The 18,917-nt window shown below is 45.9% G+C and overlaps 3 protein-coding genes and 1 pseudogene across 3 annotated transcripts; 2 read left to right on the top strand and 2 right to left on the bottom strand.

Moving 5' to 3' along the window:
• Positions 1-1,075: 1,075 nt before the first annotated feature.
• On the bottom strand, positions 1,076-2,762 carry LOC120685182 (4-hydroxyphenylacetaldehyde oxime monooxygenase-like). Its single transcript, XM_039967004.1, has 2 exons — positions 1,818-2,762; positions 1,076-1,702 (listed from the first exon to the last, which is right to left on the bottom strand). Exons 1-2 carry the CDS (start codon positions 2,760-2,762, stop codon positions 1,076-1,078), a joined length of 1,572 nt encoding a protein of 523 aa, XP_039822938.1.
• A 5,559-nt stretch (positions 2,763-8,321) lies between these two features.
• Positions 8,322-9,089, top strand: LOC120685181 (vegetative cell wall protein gp1-like). The gene has a single exon (XM_039967003.1). It carries the CDS (start codon positions 8,322-8,324, stop codon positions 9,087-9,089), a length of 768 nt encoding a protein of 255 aa, XP_039822937.1.
• LOC120685932 lies at positions 9,090-12,495 on the top strand. The gene is made up of 6 exons (XM_039968065.1): positions 9,090-9,516; positions 9,594-9,640; positions 9,716-9,772; positions 11,350-11,406; positions 11,463-11,585; positions 11,656-12,495. The coding sequence occupies exons 1-6, from the start codon at positions 9,405-9,407 to the stop codon at positions 11,812-11,814; spliced, it is 555 nt and encodes a 184-aa protein (XP_039823999.1). The 5' UTR covers positions 9,090-9,404; the 3' UTR covers positions 11,815-12,495.
• A 1,502-nt stretch (positions 12,496-13,997) lies between these two features.
• On the bottom strand, positions 13,998-16,359 carry LOC120685180 (annotated as a pseudogene).
• Between the last annotated feature and the right edge of the window lie 2,558 nt (positions 16,360-18,917).

Here is an 18,917-nt window from a genome sequence, read left to right as displayed (position 1 = left end):
TGGGAGAGAGGTACAGGAAGCGTATTTATCGCATATCTATATCTATATCTACCCTCATATATATATATATATATATATATATATATATATATATATATATATATATATATATATATATATATGGCGCTAGTTAACATCCAGGGTGCTGAATAACTATTTAACATCCTCCCCAAGACAGAAACAGAAGAAAACCATCCCGAAACCAGAAAATGGATCTTGTAACCGGAAAATTACACCCAACCAGTTCGAAACAGGAAAATAACAATACCGAAAGCGGAAAATGGTTCTTGTAACCGGAAAATTATACCCAATCAGACTGAAACAGAAAAACAACGATACCAAAACCGGAAAATGGATCTTGTAATCGGAAAATTACACCCAACCAACCTGAAATAGGAAAAACAAATATTCCGAAACTGGGAACATGTTACTGTAACTGGAAAATTACCCCCCCCCCCCCCCTGTTGAACCAAGCTGAAACTGGAAAACAACGATTCCAAAACTGGAAACGTGTTATTGTAACCAGAAAATTATTTTTAGTTCCTAGGTTTTCCTTGTTACATAATCAGGACCGGGAAAAAATCTTGTTGCAATAGGAAAATCTTTGTTTTAACCTTAAAATTCGTGGCGAAGAATGCGGAAGCGAGAACCGCTTTGCCGACTTGGCCCACAAAAGCCTTCGATCTGGCGCAATTTCCAAAATTTCAATCTCCAAAATCGAACGTGCAAAAAAGACTAACATAATTCGATGTCATATTAGAAATTCACATGAAACAAAAAAACTAACATAATTTGGGTCTAAATTTTATTGGTCACAAGGTATATATTCAAGTTTTGAGCTATTTTTTTATTGAATCCACTATGAAATATATATTGATAGTGCATATGTTGGGTTGTATAGCTGCTGCTATACTTTTTTATAGATTTGAATAAAGTTGGCTAACTTTGACTTCGGACAAACCTGCTAATACAAGATGTAAATAAAAACAGTATCTGTATATATATAGATAACCGCGCGCATTGATCTGTTCATTCATACTGATGATGATCGATCACTATAGCTCGATCGCTTTATCTATTCATCAAGGCCGTGGCGGTACAGGGTTGGCACGAGCACGAGCGGCGTGCTCCGGTGGCAGATGAGGCTTCCTTGTTCCTCCATGCTCACGTCGTCCGCCACCATCCCCTCCGGGAGCGCCCACTGGAAGCCGAAGAGCAGGGTGGCGAGCGTGAACTCGACGGTGGCCATGGCCATGGCCATGCCCGGGCATATCCGCCGCCCCGTGCCGAACGGCATCAGGATGGGGTGCTCCCCCTTGAGGTCCACCTCGGTCGCCTCGAACCTGTCTGGGTTGAACTCCTCCGGGCCGTCGGGCCAGTTCGCCGGATCCCTGCCGATCGCCCACGCGTTCACGTAGATCCTGGTCTTGGCCGGCACGTCGTAGCCGCCGACCTGGATGCCCCGCATGGTCTCCCTCGGCAGCAGCAGCGGCGCCGGCGGGTGCAGCCGCAGGGTCTCCTTGACCACCATCCGGAGGTAGCTGAGCTTCGCCATGTCGTCCGGCTGCACCTGCCTGCCGCCGCCCACCGCAGCCCTGAACTCGGCCTGCACCTTGTTGAGCACGCGAGGGTTCCGGACGAGCTCTGACATCGCCCACAGTATCGTCGCTGCATTCGTGTCGATCCCAGCGACGAACGTCGACTGCACAAACACATCAAGATCGATGGCATGCATGCCGGCCCATGGGGTAAATCAATGCAGCATGTGGTATGAAATAAAATAATTAATATAAGAGGATTTTTGTTGACGAACGTACAAAGATTATGGCCTTGACGTGGTCCTTGGTGAAGGTGAAGGCGCCACGGGGATTCTTCCACAGGTCGATGAGGACGTCGACGAGGTCGCCGCCGTTCTCCGCGCGCTTATTAGGGTGGTGGTCCAGCAGGTGCTGCTCGATGACCGTCTCGAAGAAGGCGTCGAGCTGCCTGAAGATCCGCTCGCGGCGGGCGGCGAAGCCTGTAAAGCGGTCGACGTGGCGGCCCATCACTCTGGGGAGCTGCAGGTCCTCGGCGGAGGAGCCCGCGCCGGCGAGCATCTCCATGACGTCGTCGATCGCGTCCTGGAAGCTCTTGTTCTGCTGGGCGAACCTGTCGCCGCCGTAGATGCTGCCGAACGCCACCGTGCCGATGATCTCGTCGGAGAGGCGCAGGACGTGCTCGTCCAGCGCCACCGGCTTCCCCTCCGCGCGGCGCAGGGTGCTCGCCAGCCGCTCCACCTGGTCACGGCGCGCGCTCCACGCCGCCCGGACGCGGCGCGCGCTGAGGAGCTCCAGGGTGAGAAGCTTGCGCGCCTCGCGCCAGTAGGCGCCGTAGGGCGCGAAGGCCACGTTCTTGAGGTCGTAGGTGAGCCTCCGCGTGCCCGCCGAGACGGGCCGCGTGCAGCAGTCGAGGTCGTGGCCCCGGAGCGCCTCCCACGCCGTCGCCGCCGACGAGAGCACCACGGCCGGCGACCGGCCGAGCCGGAGCCGCATCACCGGCCCGTGGACGCGGGCCAGGTCGCGCAGGGCCCGGTGTGGCAGCGGGCCGAGCTGGTGCAGGTTGCCCAGGAGGGGCAGCGTGGAGGGGCCCGGTGGTAGCTTGATGAGCCGGCCTTCCCTGGACGACCACCAACTCCACGTTAACAGCAGGAGGGAGACGGCACAGATAAGTTGCCATTGTTGGGGTAGGGAGATGAGCAGCGAGGTGAGTGAGATCGCCGCCATTTCTTTTTCTTTTTGGGCAGATGATAACAAGTATGTTAATAAGAAAATAAGAAAAATGTGCATTTGGACACATCTCATGGTTAGTATTTATAGGCAGCTATACTTCATCCGTTCTAAATTATTAGTGGTTTTAATTTTCTAGATTCATATATTTATTATGTATATCTACGTATACACATATATCTGTGTTTAATTATATCTATATATATTCCATATCATATCTATTATATAGATATAGATATATAGATATAGATATATTTTATTATATATCTATGTATACCGGTATCTATCTTTAATTATATATATTCCATATCTATATCTATGTAAGATATAGATATAGATATATAGATGTAGATATATTTTATTATGTATCTACGTATACCCATATCTATGTTTAAGTATATCTATATATCGATATAGATATCGATATAGAAGATATATATTATATGTTTAGAGAATTAATGCCTACAGGTTGGCAGGATGGAGAGTTGGAAGAAGCCATCACAAGAACCACGAACAAAGTAGCCATCAGGTAGTGCACATAATCCTTGCCATGCTAGGTGCTGGTCCTGATGAGAGAACTCTTCTATCTTTGCTTTAGATTTTCAAGGCAGAATAGGTACGGTGATGATACATCACTTGTTTCTAATCTGTTACAGCTTACTACAAAACATGTCTATGGTCCTGCTCTTTTGTCCCGGCCGCCGTTGGCCTTGGGACCAATGGAGACTTTAGTCTCGAGTATAACGGCTAGCCGGGCGGGTGGGGATACATACTCTTTTGTGAAATGGTCCGGAGAGTATGTATGACAATTGTAAAATGTTAAACCGAATAATTATTGAAAGTGAAAAAGATGTATACTTGATATTTATTTTGCATTACGAATGAATTATTTTGTATTAGTTGTTCAAGTATGGATATGACATTGAGTATAATAGATTTTTTTTGAGTGGGCATATATCACCATATTGTGGATTTCAATGTGAAATGTTAATTATTGAAAGTAACAAAAGATGTATTTTTGGTATTTATTTTGTTTACGAATGAATTACTTCGACACTCTAATGATGTATCTATTTAGGTTCACGTTGAAACCATCTAGAAGTTAAAAAGAATCTTTCTTTCGAAACATATACGTGTCGTCAACCTTGAGCCTGCAGTGATGACATTACCATTCGGGGCCAACATTGATATCCTGGACACACAATGCAGTATAAGAATGTGATGAAGGGGTACGACGTTAGTCCTAATGAAGAAATCCGCACCTTTGAGCGAGGTCAGGATGCCACCATTGGGACCAAGGTCGTACTCCTTCAACGTATTCTTGTACTGCATCATGTCGCGGATATTAAGGTTGGCCCCAAATGGTAGTGTCATCATCGCAGGGTCAAGGTTAATGACATATACATGTTTCGAAACAAATATTTTTTAAACTACAAGAAATCATTTAATCTATGACGAAACAAATTCGACACATATTGCTAAAAAATGTCATAAAACTGCATCTATGACGATTTCAGATAACGTCATGGATTGAGCGTCACAGATTAAATCGAGTGACATTTTTCCCATAATCGTCACAGATTAGCACAATCTATGACATTTCTAAACCGTCATGAAATGGCCCGAAGTCTATTTAACCCAGCCCAAGCCCAATATCTATGACAAAAATAAATGTCACAGATGTTGTCACGAATAATGCCATGTGTTCAACCATCAATGACATGGCATCCTACGTGGCATCCGATGTGGCGTCTGACATGGCATCCGACGTGGCCAATGACATGGCAGCTAATGTGGCATCCTACATGGCAGCTGACATGGCATATGTAGTGGCTGATGTGGCATTTTTTAGAAAAGCTTGGCCCACTTGTTATTGGGTTCATTTTCGAACTGGGCCGCTACGATGGGCCATTTTTCAGCACATTACAATTCCACTCAGATTGGATACCCGTTAAATAGTCATTCATACAAGCCCATGGGAAATTTAGCCCATTTATAAAAATAATCAATTCAGCTCACAAGATATACAAAATGTATTATCCAAGTTCTCAGAATTGTCGTTCAAATCTGGTACCTAATTCTCCAGAATTAGGCTCACAGTACAAAAATTCAAGCCCATAGTCTAACTTAAATATTAATCTAGCACAAGATCTTAAAATAATAAAACATCAACTTTGTTCCTTGCATATGATCCTCAGCCTGAAGAGAGCACATTGTCAAAATGTCAAATACTTTCAGCCAGCAATATTTGCAATAAAAAGATTTGTGAATCCAAGGGGCTACTATCAAATCATAACAACAAGTAATGCTCTAAGTTACAACTAGAATTTAAAGTAGAATCAAATTTGAATAGGTCGCCTTAATATCAACTTTACATGAAAAAAGTTACTTTGCCAAAAAAATTCATGCATATCAATGAAAAATACGAAACAAACAAATGATATTATCGGTGCTCACTCCAAGCTGTCCAAGACTTCTGCCAACATCTGAAATGCATGCCAGAGTACTAGCACAAGTGCAAAATGAAATTATCCAAAATCTATCCCACATGAATCCACCCATGAAGATCCCAAATACTGACCACATCTATAATCACTCATAAATCATATATCTCAGCAGAACAGCGCACTGTAAGATTCATTTTAGTGCTCTCTAATCTCTACTCTCTACTCTCTAAAAGAACATATCAGAGTTTCAGGACAGCAGAGGGACCGAAGGAGAGGAGAGTATTACCTAGATCTCAAGGCATATTTCCGACTTGCTATCTTTTTGCCTGTTGAGGATGCATTTCATCAAACACTTTAACTGCAGGTAAAACAAATATGTTAGGATTGGGGCTCACAGAAATGTCCAGTTCGGCTGCGCTAGCTGGTCCAGTTATCTTGTAGCATTGTGCAGATTATGTACATGTTTTCTTCTTGCCTGCATGAATTAATCACCAAAACTAATAACAATAAGCATAGGAATATGACTTAATAATCTGAAACTTATACTGCACATATGCAATATGAACTATTTATTAGTAGTATTGTTTTTCATTACTTGCCATAGAAAAGGAGTTCTAGGAAGGGTCAAGCTGCAGGTTCATACCAGTAATGCACAGGGTCCTGTTTCTGCAGAGCTAAGTACTGATTACGAGATGCTACCATGATTCCCATATTTTTTAGTACTGAGTACACCATTCTGATAGCTAAAGTATGTTAAATTTTTATCATTGCAGATATAACTCTAAAAAATCAGTTGCATCTAAGGACTCAATTTCATGCAGTTAGACAAACACATATAGTTGATACTGAAAAACTGAATCTATTTTGTTTCGAGCGATGCTACCAATACATCAGCTAGAGAAGTATTTCAGTGAACATGAAGCTAGTGAAATGTGCAGCACTGGCTAGCAATGAATCACACACATTCTGTATGGCCTGCAAAATTATCAACTAAATAGCATAGAAGCATGTAGTTGAGACCTGAAAGAAAGAAGCTCAGAGGAACATTCAGAAGAAAGACCTTGAAAACTGTATTTCGAGATAAAGTAGCAGTACCGCGTGTGGTCGCCGGCATCTTTCCAAATGAGTTGTGGTGCAGCCAGAGTTACCATGATAGCCTCTCTGAACGGGGAACAGGAGCGCGGCATCAGCAGCAGCGCTCGGCCGCAGGTGCACCGGGCATCTGCAGCAACGCTCGGCCACCGGCGGTGGCACCCGGCCATGGCGCGTGGCTCGAGGCAGCAACACATAGGCGTATCCCACGGAGGAGGTGCCTGGCCATGGCGCTCAGCCTACGGTGGCAATGGAGGCGCTAGAGCTCCCGTCGAATGGATCTGAGGAAGAGAGCAGCGATGGATGTGTGTGTGTGTGTGTGTGTGTGTGTGTGTGTGTGTGAGAGAGAGAGAGAGAGGCCCAGCGGCCAGCCGGAGCTGACCGGATCTGGGAAGCGCGCACACCTGAGTTGGACATGGCCTGGGGCGTGGGCGATGGCGCCATGGCTGTGGGCAGCATCTGCTCAAATCGGGTGACGGCGGCGGAGGATCCTCCGTGGGGAGAGCCCATCGCGCAGGCGAGATCTGCGGCTACTGCCCGCCGTTTGAACTCCAGCCGCTAGATCTAGAGCAATCGGCCCGTCAAAGCCGCCTCCGCTTCGCCCTCAGGGCGCGGCAGCACGTCCGCCTCGCCCCGCACGGCCGCGGCTGCCGCAATGCGAGCCGGAGGAGGAGGATGGGAGCAACCTGCCCCCATGGGATGGGGAGCCCACGATCGCCACGGTCCCCGTGGACTGGCATCCATGGATCTGGGTGGAATCGCCTGGTGGAGGTGGAGGAGTAGGGGTAAGAAGAGGAGCGGCGGCCCGGGAGTGGCGGAGAGGAGAGGGAGCAGCTAGGGTACCGAGACTCGTCTTTTATACTGTGTGAGCACGATCGTAACCGTCAGATCGTGGATGGACGGTTAGGAATCATTGGGCCGGATAGGGCGAGCCAAATAGAGTCCATAACTACCTCAGATTATTTTTTTCCTTTTTTTATTTAAAATATCCTTGTGAAGAAAATTGTAAATATGTTTATGTCATGGGTGCAAAATATATTTTTTGCATGTACAAAACAATATGTCAGTTGCTGTTGAGAATTCTAAACTTTTTTGGAACATATTTGCTATTTTCTACCACTAAATTTAATTTCTGTGTGCTTATGAAAAGAAATTCCAATTTGAACTACATGTGCCACCAGAATTGATTCAAAAAATTGTATAAAATCCATATTTAACTGTATGTCATGTATTGTATCCCATTTCCTCTATAGATATGAAAAATTTTAACTTTCTTCTAGAGAGAACTCAAACTTATATCCCCAAACCACTATCCAATAATTGTAGTAATATTTAAATTTGCTCAGAAAATTCTAAATTTTGGCATGGAATCATTTTATGAACAAAAAAGCTTATAACTTAAACTTATATCCCCAAACCGCTATCCATCACATGATTTCACAACATTTTAAGTACATATTGTACACAAAAAGGACGGGTGTACACGATGTTTCATACACTTTAACTTAAACTTTGAAGTTTGCACATCATAGTTCATTTTCTTCCTCAGATACATTTCAATTTTGGATATTGCCTTTCCTTTACCATACTAATGATAGTTGTGCATTTACATTGCAACTTTATATGCAAAAATCATATTTTTTTATTTTTAAATAACTAATAATGGGACCCTTGTGAAGAAAACAATATGTAAGTTACCTTGGAAAATTATCAACTTTTTTGGAACACATTTTCTATTTTCTACCACTTAATTTAATTTTTGTGTGCTTATAGAAAAAAATCCAATTTGAATTTCTGTGTGTTTTACTTCCCGTGTGGCGCTGGGCCGAAGTGGGTCGAATTGAGATAGGCCTTGCCTGAAAGCTGAGCCCATGTGCACTGTGCTCGACGTGGCCTAGCGTCTCGGCTCGGCCCATCGGCCGGCGTGCTCGGAACCAGCGCGCGGCGCTGCTCACTCGCTCCGTGCGGTGCTTCTGCGACGCTTCGGCGTAGTTTCGCCATTCCCATCCCCATCCCCATGCCCGCTGGCAGCTCGCCGCCGGCGCGGCGCCGGCGCCGGAGCCGCAAGGAAGGTCCGCCGACACCCTCCCCGCTTCCCCCCTCCCATAAACCGAACCCGCTGCCGCCCGGCACCGAGATCGAGGTCCGCATCGACGACGAGGGCTTCTACGGCTCCTGGTACGAGGCCACCGTCGTCGGCTTCGACCCCGCCACCGGCCGCAGGTCCCCGGCGAAGTACACCGTCGCCTACTCCCACCTCGAAGCCCAGTACGCCCCTGACTCCGTCGCTCCCTCCCACGTCCTCCCGCGGCCCCCGCCACCGTCGGGCCCGGGATCTCCGTCGTCGACCCCGGCGCCGCCGCGCCTCCTCCTACATGACTTCGCCGACGCCTTCGGCTGCAACGTCGCGCCCGCGCCCTCCCACGTCCGCCCGCGGCCCCCGCATCCCCCGGGCCCGGGGTCACCGTCGTCGACCACGGCGCTGCCGCGCTTCCTCCTACATGACTTCGTTGAGGTCTTCGACCGCAGCGGCTGGTGGTCGGGCATCGTCGTCGCGCCTGCGCCCGCCGACCCCGGCTCCCCCGTCACCGTCGCATTCCTCATCACCCGCGAGGTCCTCCCTTTCCCCGCACACCTCGTCCGCCCCCATCGCGACTACATCGGTGGCGAGTGGGCCCCATCGCTGTCCGTGATCGCCGTCCAGCCGAGGCGTGCCGTCAGGGTCTACAAGGCCGGGGAGAATGTCGAATTGCTGAGGGAGCGGGAGGCGTACGGCAACTCCTGATTCCCCGCGACGGTGGTCAAGGCGGTCGACAGGCTGAGCTACGTCCTGGAGTGCCTGGATGATCAAGTGGACGGTGGGAAGGTGGCGGTGTACCGGCATTGGAGGTACATCAGGCCGGCTGAATACCATTGCCCGCGGGAGAGCAAGGTGCGTCTTTATCCTGGCACCGCGGTGGAGGTGTGCTGCGACGAGGCATGGTTGCAAGGAGTGGTGCGCAGGGTTGTCAGGGAGGATTTTGAGTATGAGGTCAGTGTCGATGGTGAGAAGGCGGAGCAGCTGCTAACCAAGACGGTGTACCAGCTGAGGCCACTATACATGTGGAACGGCAAGCGTTGGACTCATGGTCAGCAAGCTTCTCTATCGGCAACACCACCATCGGCACAGCTCACCGATACTTTGGCTGTAAATGTCCCGGATACTCTGCCAGGTAACCAACTTACCCCTTCAATTCTCGCACCAGAACAATTCAGTATTTCTATTTTCTGACTTCAATTATACTACTAGCTGGAGAATCTGCCGAAGACATGCCAACATCCCCTCCTTCAACCAGAGTAAGTTAATTTTGGTATTACTTACACTCCTTATATTATCTTCGGACTATTAACATGTATCAATCATTTTTCTGGATTAGGACATTGTCTCCGGCGCTGAAGAAAGTAAGGACAAGGGCTTCACCTTCTCAAGTAAGAAACCTGAAACCTTTGCTTCGTGAATTTCTGTTTGATTCTAACAATTATCTCCAGGTCATCAAACATATATCTTGACTAAAAAGAAAAGAGATCCCCTAAAATAAACATAACTAAATCACAACCGAAACGCCATAATCTTGGTCAAATCCAGAATATTTCCTTGACTTCATCGGCAACACCGGCCAAATGCCAAGCCAAGCGCATCAGCACCTCCCATACTAGAATATTCCCTCGGCCCATCGGCTACCATTCCATTGGCCGATGTCAGTTTTGTACATCTTTTGGCAACCTCTTCCTTCACACTATCATCTTCCTTGACACGTGCCAAAAAACGGTGTCAACACATGCCCCCTAGTTTCGGAGTAATATATTTTTGCTCTGAAATTAGTTTGAATCATGATTACCCTTCTGCACCAATGCTCCAACCAGCATTTAGAACAACTCTTCTTCGCCCTTCGTCTTTGGCTTCCTGTCCACACAAATCAAATATGACACTTCATTTTCTGTCTTTTTACCCGATCCTTTCTCTCCACCCGGCCCATAAATAATAGCCATCGGTCGAGCATCAAGAGCAAACTTTTATCGGCCACAGTATTCCTTGCCCTTTCTTCTTCCTTCAACCCCAAAAACCCTAGTTTCTTCCTCCCAACAATGGCAAGCAACAAGCGCATCGGTGAGAGTTCTTCCAGCCAGCCACCGGCGATCCGCCGACGCCACGGGTAATGTATTCCCTTCACAACTGACTAGCTCAATCTTGGCCAAAACTGATCTCACCGTCATCTCCGGATTCTTCCGAACCGGAGAGCCCCTTCCACGACCTCAACGAGGAAACTCGCGAGTACATCCGCCAGCTTCTCCGGGAGAAGGACGAGGCTCGCGAGAACTACTCCGAGGAGACCAAGAGGTCTCACCGTCTCGCCACCGAACTGGAGGTGGCGCAATCCGATCGGGCGGTCGTCCGCGCTCAGCTCACCGCCGCCGACTCCAGAGTTGCTTGTAAGCCTTTTTCTTCCATGCGAGGCTTCCCTTCACTTTTCAGTTTCTGCCATCTGACTCCTTTTTCCTTAGTTCTGGTGTCACAGATCCAAGCCCTCCACATCGCAGCCGCCAACGCAACGGATGCGGTGAATGCACGGGGTGACACCGTCGTCACCCGCCTGCAAGACGTTCGCAACCGTGTCCGGGAAATCGCCAGTCATGGAGTTCACCGGGGTGCCACCGTCGCCATCGCCGTGGTGCAAACCATGTCCGGGGCTGATTGCCGGACCTTCCACCCGGTCTTCCCGGTGGGCGAAGAGCCAGAGGACTTCTACGAGCTCGTCGATGACCTTAGTATAGTTGCTGATGCTGTTGTCGAAGAAGTTAGCTTAGATGCAGTGATCAGCAACGTCTTTGATGACGAGTAGACTAGGAGTAACTGCCAGTGTAACAGCCTAATTTAGCTGTTGTAAATATTAATCAATGAACTGGCTCCTCTTTTAGCTATAGTAAGTCAAATTTGATATTACTCATACAGTCATCCTCCATGCTTTTACTCTAAATCTTTGATCACAATCATTTGTCATCTTCAGATCAGGACACTATCTCCCTCTTCGAAGAAAGCAAGAACATCATCTTCATTTCGTCAGGTAAAACCCAGAACTTATCCGCAAATTCACATGCAATTTTTGACAAACACTTTCAGGCTACCCAGCAAGCATTGGCCGGATCCTCCAGTCAACTATCAATCCAACAAGACACACCTGATACCACAATCTCTACACTTCTTCCTTCTGGCTCTAATCTTGATGAAATAAACTTGAAGCAAGTAAGCATTTTCCCTCCGGCCAATTTTACAACTCGATGATTTCCATCTGCTAACCAATCCTTCATTTCAGGCGCAGGATTCCCCAGATAATAGCATGTTCTCCTTCCAAATCGGAATCACTGCACAAGAAGAAGAAGAACCATCTTCGGCTGAATCGGCTGTACTACCTGACGATGTCAAGGCCAAGCTCCAAGAGGTATTCCAGCTTCTGAGCCAGGATATTGGTTAACTGGTCCGGGACGCCAAGCCGATTCGCACTATTCTGAAGACTTTGGAAGGCCAACTCCCAGAATCAATCGAAGAAGTTTTGATTCCTGCAGCTTTTATCGAGAGTCACCGAGTACAAGTTTTCAAGGCTCAGAAGCGTCTCGCCGACCGTGCTCAGCAGGAACAGATCTGAAAGCAAAGAGATGATTTCAAGAATCAACTAGAATCAACCTGTGCCGAAATTGACTCTATGAAGAAGACTAAGAGCGAACTGGAATCCAAGCGCGACTCTCTCCTTCAGGTACTCAATCGAGTCAACCAAGAGATTGATGTCGTAGATAATGACTTGGCTAGGATTCAACCAACCATCATCAGACTTGAAAGAGAAAAGCAAGAACAAGCACGCCAAGCTTACCAACTGCACAAGAGCATGCAGCCGATCCCTGGTTCGGCAAGTGATGATAACAAGGTGATCCAAAAAGCTGACAAAATCCGCCTGCCTGCGATGAATGCGATCCAGAATGCCCTCGGATCGTTGTAAGAAACCTGACAATATCTTGAGCTGTAGTTTTGAAACTCGTCCATTGTAACACAAACAATCCAACTGCTTTGTGACATATGCTCATCATGTGACTCCCGAATCTCGCTGTGATGAATAATATTTTGCAGTATAAATGCCAACAAAAATACACTTCTCTTTGTATTTTTATTGCTCTAAGGGCGACGCATATCGCATCGGCCATGTGTTAACCGACGTATTTAGATTATAGTCGGCTTTACATATTTTTTGCACTAGAGGCTATACTTATTGTATCGGCTATGGCCTGTATCCCAACCGATACTATCAATCGGCTATATTTTCATCCGACAAGATTCATCTGGAGGACTGCTTGCTTGAATTGATGTAGATTCATAATCGGCTACTCGCAGGAATCCTTCTCCCATGCTTGGCCAAAAAAACAACTCACATTATCATAACTTACTGTATGAGCTTCAGCCAAAGCTATGCTGAATGATGAATCGGCAGACACTATTTCGACGGCATCATCAATCCATTGTATAAGGTATTGATGCATAGTGGAGGAAATGCAACAGTTGGCATGAATCCAATCTCGTTCCAACAGTAAGCTGTACGAACCCTTGCCATTAATAACAAAGAAAGTAGTAGGAAGGGTCTTACTGCCGATTGTCAAGTCAACGCATAATGCTCCCAATGCAGGAGATACAACTCCTTCGAAGTCCTTGAGCATCATATCAGTCTTTGTCAGATCATCTTGACATTTTCCAAGTTTGTGCAGCATCACGTAAGGCATTATATTCACGGCTGCACCTCCATCTACCAGCATCTTCGTAACTGGCTTACCATCAACAAATCCCTTCAAAAATAAAGTTTTAAGATGTTGACGCTTGTCATCTTCCGGCTTGTCCATCTAGACTAACGTATCACACGTCAGTCTAGGTCTACCTTTACCCCCTCTTTACATTATCGACCCACTCAAGAACCCCATTACGCACCGGCGCCTCAGGAGGCCTTCGTTGGACATGTCCAAACCATCTCAGCCGATGCTGGGTAAGCTTCTCCTCAATTGGTGCCACTCCGACCCTATCCCGAATAACTTCGTTCCGGACTCTATCCCTCCTTGTGTGCCCGCAAAACCACCGCAACATCCGCATCTCTGCTACACTCAGTTGCTGGACATGTCGCCTTTTTGTAGGCCAACATTCAGCACCGTATAGCATCGCCGGACGAATTGCTGTCCTATAGAATTTGCCTTTTAGCTTTTGTGGCACCCTCTTGTCACAAAGGATGCCAGAAGCTTGTCGCTATTTCAACTAGCCAGTTGAAATTCTATGCCTAACATCTTCATCAATGTCGCAATCCTTTTGTAGCACCGATCCTAAATACCGAAAAATATCCTTCTGAACCACCACTTGTCCATCTAGACTAACATCTCCCCCCTCATGCCTAGTCGCGCTGAAATCGCACATCATATACTCGGTCTTGGTCCTACTAAGTCTGAACCCTTTCGATTCTAACGTGCGTCTCCACAGCTCCAACTTCCTATTAACCCCTGCCCTACTCTCGTCAACTAGCACCACATCATCAGCAAAGAGCATACACCAAGGGATCTCACCTTGTATATCCCTTGTGACCTCATCCATCACTAAAGCAAATAAATAAGGGCTCAATGCTGACCCCTGGTGTAGGCCTATGTTAATAGGAAAGTCAGTGGTGTTGCCATCACATGTCCGGACAAACGTCGTCGCATTCTTGTACATATCTTTAATGAGGGTAATGTACTTAGTTGGGACTTTGTGCTTCTCCAAGGCCCACCACATGACATTTCTCGGTACTTTGTCATATGCCTTCTCAAGGTCAATGAAGACCATGTGCAAGTCCTTCTTCTGTTCCCTATATCTCTCCATCAATTGTCATATTAAGAAAATCACCTCCATGGTTGACCTTCCAGGCATGAACCCAAATTGGTTTTGGGTCGCACTTGTCACTCTTCTTAGGCGATGCTCGATAACCCTCTCACAAAGCTTCATCGTATGGCTCATCAGCTTAATCCCACGATAGTTAGTACAACTTTGAACATCACCCTTGTTTTTGAAGATAGGTACTAATATACTTCTCCTCCATTCTTCCGGCATCTTGTTTGACCGAAAATGAGATTAAAAAGCTTAGTTAACCATACTATTGCTCTATCTCCTAGGCATCTCCACACCTCAATGGGGATACCATCAGGGCCCATCGATTTACCTCCCTTCATCCTCTTCAAAGCTTCCCAGATCTCTACCTCCTGAATTCTCCTCACAAAACGTCTGTTGGTATCGTCAAAAGAGTCATCTAACTCAAGGGTAGGGCCCTCACTCTCCCCATTAAACAACTTGTCGAAGTACTCTCTCCATCTATCCATGATCTCCTCATCCTTCACTAGCAGTCGATCTGTCCCATCCTTAATGCATTTGATTTGGTTGATGTCCCTTGTCTTCCGCTCGCGGATCCTAGCCATCCTATAAATGTCCTTCTCCCCTTCTTTCGTGCCTAGCCGCTGATACAGGTCATCATACCCTTTGCTACATTCACAGCTCGCTTTGCAACCCTCTTCGCTAATTTATAGCTCTCGATGTTGGCTGCACTCTTGTCAAGGTGGAGGCGCTTGAAACACTCCTTCTTCTCCTTAATAGCCCTTTGCACCTCGTCATTCCACCACCAGATGTCTTTCCCCTCCTGTTTGCCTCCCCTACTCACGCCAAACACCTCTGAGGCCACCTTCTGAACACATGTTGCCATCTTTAGCCACATGTCATCTGCGTCTTCTCCTTCTTCCCAAGGCCCCTCATCTAGCATCCTTTCCTTAAACACTTGTGCCGCTTCCCCTCTAAACTTCCACCACTTTGTTCTCGCAATCTTGGCACGTTTGTCCCAGTGGACACGTACCCGAAGACGAAAGTCCGCCACCACAAGCTTGTGTTGAGGGACAATACACTCCCCAGGTATCACCTTACAATCTAAGCAATCACGTCTATCCTCCCTCCTAGCAAGGATAAAGTCGATCTGGCTCGAGTGTTGTCCACTACGAAATATCACAAGATGGGATTCCCTCTTCTTAAACACGGTATTCGCTATCAACAAGTCATAGGCTAACGCGAAGTTCAACACATCCTCCCCCTCTTGACTCCTGCTACCATACCCAAAACCTCTGTGCACTCGCTCGAACCCTACATTAGTCGCACCCACATGGCCGTTGAGATCTCCTCCTATGAAGAGTTTCTCGCTGGTAGGCACGGTACTAACCATGCTATCTAGATCTTCCCAGAACTGCATCTTGGTGCTCTCACTAAGGCCTACCTGAGGGGCATAGGCACTGATCACATTCAAAACCGAATCTCCAACTACCAACCGGATTAGGATAATCCGGTCGCCTTGCCTTCTAACATCTACGACTCCATCCTTAAGGCTCCTATCAATCAAGATGCCTACACCATTCCTACTCGGAGTTGCTCCCGTGTACCAAAGCTTGAAGCCAGTATCCTCAACCTCCTTCGCCTTCTGGCCCTTCCATTTAGTCTCCTGAACGCATAGAATATTTACACGTCTCCTAATTGCTACATCAACTAGCTCTCGCAACTTACCCGTTAGGGACCCTACGTTCCAGCTACCTATACGAATCCTAATTGGCTCGGCTAGCTTCTTTACCCTTCGCACCCGTCGAGGGAAGTGCGAAGACTCTTGCTCATTTTTCACTACACCGGGGCATAGATGTAGCGCGCCATTCAGGTGACGACCCGACCCTTGCTCACTTATCATCATACCCAGGTCATGATACGACGCGCCCTTGGGGGGATGGCGACCTGGCCCTTGCCCATTTATCACCACACCCGGGTTCCGATGTAGCGCGTCGCTAAGAGGGTTACGCCCCAACGAGTTTTTTGTGGGTTTCAAATCTATTAGAGTGGCTGTTTTTATGTTGGTTTGACAAAACCTAACGCAACCCTCCTCCTTTATCCGGGCTTGGGACCGGCTATGCTGAGACGACTCAGGAGAGAGAGAGTCTTCCAGTCAGCATAGGCGGAGTTTCAGATTTCAATGACCATTCGTAATTATTTCATATATCCTCTAAATTCGAAGGCACACATAACATGCTTCTAGCAGAATGATGCTTACAGAAAAGCTGTCATAGTTTTTTTTACCAATCAGTGCTCTGTTATATCTTTTGGTTTACAGCCGAATATGAGGCGTTGAGGTGTTGCACTACGAGGAGTGTGGCTGCACTTTGATTAGTTTAACCAGTTAACTTAAGGTGATAAATCTACACTCTGCAACACTAAAATTTATTCAGAAGCTGAGTAAACAGGTTGTTTGTGCATATTGTCGCTCACTCAATATTATGCGATTTGTAAAACTTAGTCTTCCGGCTTTCATTAGTACAGTCAATGAGATTTGGAAGTGTATGTGTAGCATTACAACCTATGTATGCCTTTTTATTTTGTACATATCAGCAAAAATTTAATCGAACTGCTAGGATTGTAATTCATGTTACTATAATGAGCTGTAAGCCTGGAAGTCTCATTCAAAGCTTCCGATGTAATCTTTGCATCTGTCATGCTTTACTTCCAGAATATCTGCATGTTCCTTCTGTTGATCTTCCCTCTTTTGTCATGTGGGATCAGGATGACTTTGGAACTATACGTATAAACCAATATTGATAATTTTGCACTAAATTACTGATCATGGTCTTCTTCTTTTTTACAGGTCTTGGTCTTGCTACAGAACCTTGGGAGGTAGTACTCCCATGTTGCTAAAGACATTCGCAGGTACTATGAGCTACTTTCTTTAAACTATTAATTATATGAGTTCTAGGGCCAGATTTGGTTGATGCAGGCATACATTTTCTGTCCATTTAGTACTTGGAAAATAAAATGAACTACCAGATGTTATAAGACATGAATATTCTTTCCCATACATGTGCATGATTAATTATTGAGTTTAGGAAATGATCTGTTAGTTCAGAATTTCTGTTGACATAGGCAGATATTCCTTTTTCATATATGTGAGTTACTACTCTCTATAGTATGAACAGAAGTATGGTTGCATTAATAGTTCCCACCATATTTTGACATTTAGAGTGCTAAGAACATTGCATTAAAAAGTATACTCTGCAATTTTAAAGCAAAACACAAACTCAAATTATTCTGTGCCATTTGCATTCCTTGATTTAGAGCTGATAGAATGACCTGCCAAGTAAATATTTGTGGTTAGTTCTGTTAAACATGCAATTCTAATGTTGTTGCCTTTGAGTTATTCAAGTAACACGCATTCGTTCATGAAATTTATAGTTAGCATACATGACACTTGGGAAAAAGGATAATGTGCCAGACCTCATTGCATTTCCTCAAAACATCAGTAGTTTAGGAAAAAAAAGAACCTTCCATACATTTCTTCAAGTAACCAGCAGTTTTCTTTTAGTTAATCCTTTTAACTTTTTAAAATTTCACCTTTTCGTTGTTTACCTTCTTTTGCACATCTATGTAGCCTACCCAGACAGTTACTTTTGCGCAGGTTCCAAGCATCTGGTAGTTTCGTGTACAGGTCCATACTCTTCTGCCAGCATCATCAGCTTGGTCTCCATGCTTCTTGTGCAGCCTGGAGGATTACTACACCAGTGAGAAACTTGATGTTAATATTCGCACGTGCCGAACAATTAATGTTCCTAGGACTTCAAAATTACTTTAGCTTAAGGGCATCCTATTTCACAATGTTGTAAACTATGCTTTGGAACTACCACTTAGCTAAATATTTGAGGCTAATGTTGCTCTTCTTTGCAACCGAGCTTCATAATTGTACTATCGCTTGTTAATGTGATACATTTGATACAATAGTTCGCAATTAGATACAATTTGCATTACAAGAAATGATACAAAGTTTACAGGTCCGCGCGCGATAGTGCGCGCTATGCACTAGTATTATACATGCCCTTAGAAGTGCCAAGATTGATGAACTCCCAAGCATCTATATACTAAAAAGGTTCAGGAAGGACTGTAAGAAAGAAGTTGTATTGAGTTCAGATGGTATCTTGTTGGAGGAAAGGGCCAAAAGTCCAGTAGACCCAGTACTGCAAAGATTAATTTCAGATATGACCAACAAGATTGAATCTCTATTCATTCAAGCTAAAAATTCACTTTATGTTATGCAACTTCTGAGGGATGGTGTATATGCACTTGCTGACAGAATTACTGACATGGTTCCAGCCAAAGAACAAAGTAGAATTGAAGAGTTTTTAGGATGTCCAATTCCTATGCAAGTTGATATCCACCCCCAAATGATACCCGTTCAAAGGGGAGAATGAAATGAATCAAGGGTCATGCTGACAAGGGGCAACAACAAAATAAGAATGAGCAAAAAGAAGAAAGCGCTACAGCCACAAAGATGCAGCGCATGCAAGGTGATCGGATTGCATGATCGCAGAACTTTGTCCTGAGAAACCAAACAAAGGATGAGTTAGGTTAATCTCATCATTCTTAACCAATAACTCTATTTTAAGTATTTTGCACATTATCTCCTGCTAGTAATGTAAAATTCTTCTTGCAGTGTTCTGGTTCAGAGGGAGCAGGGTATCT

Source organism: Panicum virgatum, chromosome 8N (genome assembly GCF_016808335.1).
Source record: "Panicum virgatum strain AP13 chromosome 8N, P.virgatum_v5, whole genome shotgun sequence".
Lineage (NCBI taxonomy): Eukaryota > Viridiplantae > Streptophyta > Magnoliopsida > Poales > Poaceae > Panicum > Panicum virgatum.
The sequence above is the reverse complement of the archived record's forward strand: the minus strand, read 5'-3'. Positions and strand labels throughout refer to the sequence as shown.